At 39.8% G+C, this 6,740-nt stretch overlaps 1 protein-coding gene across 1 annotated transcript; it reads left to right on the top strand.

The window, feature by feature from the left end:
• The first annotated feature begins 224 nt into the window (after positions 1 to 224).
• On the top strand, positions 225 to 745 carry LOC134190476 (uncharacterized). The gene is made up of 2 exons (XM_062658921.1): positions 225 to 435; positions 490 to 745. Exons 1-2 carry the CDS (start codon positions 294 to 296, stop codon positions 657 to 659), a joined length of 312 nt encoding a protein of 103 aa, XP_062514905.1. The 5' UTR covers positions 225 to 293; the 3' UTR covers positions 660 to 745.
• The last annotated feature ends 5,995 nt before the right edge of the window (positions 746 to 6,740 follow it).

Raw genomic sequence — 6,740 nt, 5'->3', positions numbered from 1 at the left:
AGGTGAATTAAGTACAGCAGCAGAACTAATGTCTACGTGCCATCCTATGCATTTTTCTAACATAAATACATTTTTCATTTGCCTGTACAGATGACATAATAGACACACTCAAAACAGTAGCTCGCCGATGTGCCACTGTGTCAAGGCCTGAGGAAACCCGTGACCTAGTTTGTGTAATACTTTAGATTGTCAATTTCTGTTGCTAAATACTTAAAATTTACTCTTTTTCTTGCAATTTATTGCGTAGTTTATCATATGACATTTTGTGTATATGTCAGCATGTTTGACTGTAGATGCATTGTTCACCACCAGATACAGACCTTAAGGCAGCTAATGATTTGGTGGTAGTAAGGCATGGTGAGAGTTTTAGTACCAATCTACGAAAACTATTTTGTCAGCCCTTTGGAAGAAGAAATTTGTCTAAGCCACCAACTGGTAAGATTACTTCTTCTAAAATGAAATACTGACACTGAATTATGTGCTTTGTAGAGGCTGGTGCTCATGGCCAGCTGAATTCTATTGAACCAACTGGTGGTACAGTGCCTAAACAACAACCGAATGGACCAATCCAGTCACAGTTCAACACCAGTAGTGGCATGCATTCATCTGACCAGTTTCTCCCTCTCAGCAGTGCGGCTCTTGTAAGTACTGATAGTTGATACATTCCTTCCATCATTATGACTGTATTACCTTTTGCTTCCATGGCATGTCGTTATAACGTGACTTTTACTAGTGGTATTATACCTGAAGGTATATAATATGGCAGTTGTTATAAATGAGGTAGGTTTACCAGGCAGTTCTCGCCTTATTCCTAGTCATTTTCAGTACTCTTGTTGTGGTGCTGTGTGTTGCTCATGATAAGCATTGGTTACACGTAGAAATGTGCATTTTATGGGTTTTTTTAACTAAAATGCAGGCTTTTGTTGTGTTGTGTGGTTATCATCAATTACAATGGCATGATTGCTACAACTACAAAATCTTCCTTCACATTAGCAGGTGAACATACTTCCTCCATATTTTTGCCACTTTGGATTACTACAAGTACTGTACTCTTGTTCAATAAGAGCACCTTGCCATTCTAATGCCAGTGAGGTAGCAGCCGACAAATAGTTATTTTGAATGGCTGTATATTAACAACGCAAAATGGTTTATATTGCTTTAACTTGCTGCGTGCACTGCAGCTTTATGTTAATCTGTGTGTAAATGATTACATGTTAGTGTAGTAACTTGAGGCTCGATCTATAATATACAGAAAAGTTTACTGTACACTTGTGTGCACTACCCAAACTCACACACTACTGCTGTATACGCTGACTTGTCGTGGTACCTCTTTTGTACTGTTTTTGTTCTGCTTGTTTCTGTCTCACCGAATTCCCTAGCTGCAGATACAGTAAGTCGTGGAATAATTAAATACTGAAATAGAAATCTTTATAATCATGACTGCACCGACAATCCCTTGATTTTTGATGAGTTCTCCTCTAATGAATGTTTGAACTGCTCTCTTTGCTAACTCGTTTGAGGCTGAGTGGTACCGAGCTGTTTGAATGTGATTGATTCCGCTGTGAGCTATGTAATACTGGAACTCTCTGCTGACAATTGCCGGTCCATTGTCTGTAACTACTGTTTCCGGCAGTCTGTGAGTTGTAAATAGGTCGTGTAACTTTTCTATCACCACTGTGGCTGTGATTGCTGGCATTTTGACTGCTTTCAACCGTTTTGAGTGGGCATTCATTACGACTATAAAAATCCTTTCTAAACAGGAACCAGCAAAATTTACGTGCAGTCTCACCCATGGTCTCTCTGGCCAGTTCCTTGGGCGCAAGGGGCTTCAGGTGGTACCTTTCTGTGACTTTGACACGTGGAGCACGAACACTCCTTGCGCTCTGAATCTCTATCCATACCCGGCCACCATACATACCCTCTCGCCAATGCCTTGATTCTTGCAATCCCTAGATGCCCTGCATGTAATTCATCAATCAACTCTTCTTGTGCTCTTTTTGGAACTATTATTCGTCCCCACGGCAAGCAGCCTCTTTGGGTGCTAATTTTCTGTCGCCGGTTTGTGTAAGGACGGAGGTGATTGTCTTTCATTTTGTCTAGCAAACCTTGCAGCACAAAACTACAAACGATACTGGATCGCAGCCTGTCTAGTCTTGAATTCTAGTAGTGGACAGTGGAGTGCTGTCAAGGTGTTCCAGTAGCAGAGTCACTTCACTGGGAGTTGAATGCATAGGTGACTTTGACAATGGTAATTGACTCAGTCTATCTGCATTGGTGTCTGCCTTTCCAGCCTGTTAGATGTCCAGTGATGTATCCATGCCATGGTTGGGATCAAATGAGAGATACTGAAGAGGGTCATGAATGATTGGTTGGTGGTCCGTCAAGATAAACAAGTGACTGAAAGGCTTTGGTGAAACCATTCAACACAGAATATGACAGCCAACTGTTTCCAATCTAGCTGCGAGTAGTCCTTTTCTGTCGGTGATAGGGAGCACGAGGCGAAAGCCACTGGGAGCTCGTTATCATCTTCCATTCTTTGTGAAAATACTGCCCCAACACCATACGGCGAAGCATCACAAGCTAATAATAGCTCTCTGCTTGTATTGTAATGCACTAGCACAGGAGCTGCCAATATAATTTTTCGGAGCATCAAAATGCTTCCTTCTCTGCTTCTCCACTCTTTGTGAAGACTCGACTGGCTTAATTGTACCCTCCAATTCCACCTGATGTAGCTCCTTCTCCAACTGTTTACGCAATGTGAAAGGCACCAGTCAGGGTTTGAAAAAATTGCAGTACTGCATCTGGGTCAACCATTAAATCAGGTGGTGGTCCTCTAAAAAACCCATCTCGTCAGTGAATACTTGCCCAGCAGATCTTGCAATGGTATGGGTCTACCCTTTAACCAGCCAATATTTTCCCTCTTTAGTCGAATCTCCTGCATCCAATTTCAGCCAAACAGACTCTGACCAGAGCTTGGCACTATTAACAGTAGCAGTACTGCTTGATTTCCGTACTTTACTGTAACACTCATTTTGCTTAGTAATGGCAGCTTCTCTCCTGAATAAGTATGAAGAATGGTCTTGGTTATCTTATGGCACTTTCTTCCTAGGCCGCGATTGACGAAATGTCTTCTTGCTGATTAAGGACACTGATGCACCGATGTCGATTTCCATACTCACACGTTTACTGTTAATCGTGACGTCTACCTCCAATGGTTGTGGTTTCTTAGTTTGACACAGACAACACTGTATACATATTCTCATTGTCCACATGCACACCATCGTCTGCCTGCTCTTCTATGTCTTGAGCTTCTGCACAGTGTGGCTGACCTCTCACTCCTTGACGCAAACTAGCAATGTGACCTTGTTGTGACGTTTGTGACAGCAGACTGTCCTAAATCGGCAAGACGAAGCATTATGCTTAGTTAAACACTCGCAACACTTTTCTTTTTATTCTCTGTACCCGCAGCCCGTGATTTAGTCTCTTCCTGTGTGACCGTGTGGGCAGTCACCACCTGCCACCTTGTCTCTATTGCAGCCACTTGAGTAGTCAATTCCTTAGCATTGTCCTCTGCGGCCTGTGCCAAACGAAAGCTGATTCAAACTTTAGGTCCGTTTCCGCTAGCATCTTTCACTGAATCTATGCGTCATTGATGCCTGCTACTATCCTGTTTCACTGCATTTCTTCCGTATCCTGAAATTCACAGTATTCTGCCAACCTGTGGAGATCCACAATAATGATAGATACCATCTCGCTGGGCTGTCTACTTCGTGTATTGAAGTGAAAACGTTGCACATTAGGCAACAGTTTAGGTTTGAAGTGTGCTTCTACTTTGTCCATGATGGTCTTGTAATCTACTTCCGATTGCTTTTCTGGTTGACCAGTAATCGAATCAACAGGCATGTCATGGCAATGCAAGCACTGATAAGTAAAGCTTTCTTTTTCTCTGCCTCTGTGATACCTTTTGCCACAAAAATGCGTCTAATCTCTCTGATACCTTTGCAGTGGTTGTCATTGTGGGTTTGTGGAATCCTCTTCACCAATACTGTAAAACAAGTATATTTTGAAAGTGAAACTAATTCGAAAATTGAACAAGTATTTATTTTGGAAGCAATTAATTTCTAAACCTACCAGAAGGCAGTACAGTACTGCTGCAGTACAGTGTGTAGTATGCCACAGTAAGAATGACGGAAATGCGAGGCACAACTATATGCATGCGAAAGTCATATGTATGTTTGGAAACGACGTAAATCTCCAAGTGAGCGAACTCCCGCGAAACATGTCACTGATCACATTGCCGAAAAGCAAGAATCCTCAGTTCAAGGCTTCTATAATGCCAACTTGAACTAGGAGGTTACTCATGAGTCTGCTGTGATATGTGAGAAAGTAAACATTGGAGTGTGCAAATCATGAATACAAGTGTACATAGTATATATGTATAGTAGATGGGCATATATGATTAATTTTGCTGATTTCTAGAAAATTAGGAAGCAATTAAATTTAGGAAACTAGTCGGTCCTTATGAAAGTACGAAATTAAAGTAACTTTAAAATATACTTGATTTAGAGTATGTAGTAAGTTGAAGCTCGATCTACATGTAACAACTCGCTCTACACCCACGCATACTACTATAAGGAGGTTTAGAAGATATTTTAATTCTAGTTTGAATTGAAGTTAAGTAAAAACACTGTGATGATTGCATGGAAATCTGTATTGTTACGGCAGTTATTCTAACTTTTGTTTTTTGATTTGTGGTAGATAATGATAAACTGTAACATTTGAAATCTGACATTTTCAGAACTATGTTTACTGTGCTTCACTTGTACTTGTAGATTTGAAAATGACAACACAGTGCTTTAGAGTATACTAACACTGAAAGATGCAGAAAAACCAAATATGTTCACTATTTGTAAATACTTGTGTATGTTATACTGTAGTACCCAAATTCAAGGAAATCATGTAGAACAAGCTGTGAGAAAATTTTGCACACCTATCACATTTTACGTGGTGAATTGATGTTTTAATCAATTGGTCACTCTGGAAACAGTTGCATGTTTTTAGTTATTTGTGTGGATTGTATGGGCTTTTCTATTATGTTACAGCAGGACCTTCAGGGTTCTAATCAGGCATACTAAGGGTGGCGGGCCACCACGCTTTACTCCTTAAAATGAGATGCCTGCCACACTTTGGGATTGACCGTCACCTTATATGAACAAACATTCCAGGTGGAATTAGTGGCTGTGTTCACACTACAGCAAGGATGGCAAACAAAGTTTGCAGTAGACAGACTCACTGTTCACTTTGACTTTTTACACTTACAGAAAGTTCTAGTTATGGCCTCAGCAGGCGTGCTATTTACTGTGCTTGGAAGTCACATTGTTTCCATGTTGTGTGTTCTAACAGATCTTAGTACAAAGCTAAATGGGAAGCATTAGAGAGAATCTATATAAACATACTTGTCCTTGACAAAACATTGATATGCAAACAGCTAATTTTCTTTCCACAAAGATCATCTTAGAAACAGCCAAGTTATTCAAACTAGATTTATTAATAAGCAGATCAAGTCACAAAACAACTCCAGGGCTACGTTGTGAACAAACAATAACCATGGCAAAACCACACCCCTTTTGAATGACCACACCCTTACTTTATTCAATACTCAATACTCAAACTTAAGCATGTTAAGTAAATGAATGAAGGCAACAATCTACGCTGTGCTGTTAACATTATCTAAAATTTTATTAGTTAACATTCCAGTGCAAAAATAATCAACATTTTATATGAAAATGAGTAAGTTAACCATCAGCTTCTAGAGACTTTGTGCAGTCTGGAACAAGCATGAAATTATTTGGCGAGTGAAGCGAGCATCTCTCTTGTCAATTGACATGACAAGAGAGAGGCTAGCCGCTCTTCGCTTGCCAATATATACATATATATATATCAAGGAAGAGGAACACTCGCTTGTAGACCACGACTTTGTGACTAAATTACATTATAAAGATTCTATCAAGGCTAATATGAAATCTTGTGGGATTGACTTCCTGCATTTTTGAGAAACTATCCAGTGAAAGAACAAACCGGAGATCTCTCTGCCATTCATCACTCCAACAGTTTGAAGAAAATCGTATTAGACATCTTCAAGCTCAACGTCAGAAACGGAAAGAACAAATTGTTCCTACCAACAAGTCGTTTGTTTGTCAATCTTGTGGAAAGGAATGCCGTTCAAAAGCAGGTGTTAAATCCCACCAGAGACACAGAGGACACTAAAGAGAGTCATCACTGTTATCAGTGGACATGCCATTATATATATATATATATATATACATGACAGGGTGGTTACTCAAGCAGGTAGTCATTTCTACCCGCTCTTTGTAGAAACTTTAGGACACTGGTCTCCCTCAAGTCTAGAGACGCTGAAGACCATAGCCTCAAAAGCTTCATCAATGAACAGCATACCTTTCTCTCAGACATATTCAAATTTGATGGAACAGTTGTCCTTGAGACTGTGGCAGTATAATGCCAAGCTATTATACAGTAGACTGAACCTGGACTTTGATGACTTGTGGGATTTTCCTGTTACTGTAATATAGATATATTTTTTTACATATCTATATTAAATATATTCTTATTCTATGCAAACTACCCCAAACTACCCTACCCACCCAGTCCCTAGACATAACTATATATATATATATATATATATATATATATATATATATACATATACATATAAAGGAGAG

The sequence above is a fragment of the Corticium candelabrum genome, chromosome 15 (genome assembly GCF_963422355.1).
Source record: "Corticium candelabrum chromosome 15, ooCorCand1.1, whole genome shotgun sequence".
Taxonomy (NCBI): domain Eukaryota; kingdom Metazoa; phylum Porifera; class Homoscleromorpha; order Homosclerophorida; family Plakinidae; genus Corticium; species Corticium candelabrum.
Note: the sequence above shows the minus strand (reverse complement) of the source record. Positions and strands in the feature narration are given on the sequence as shown.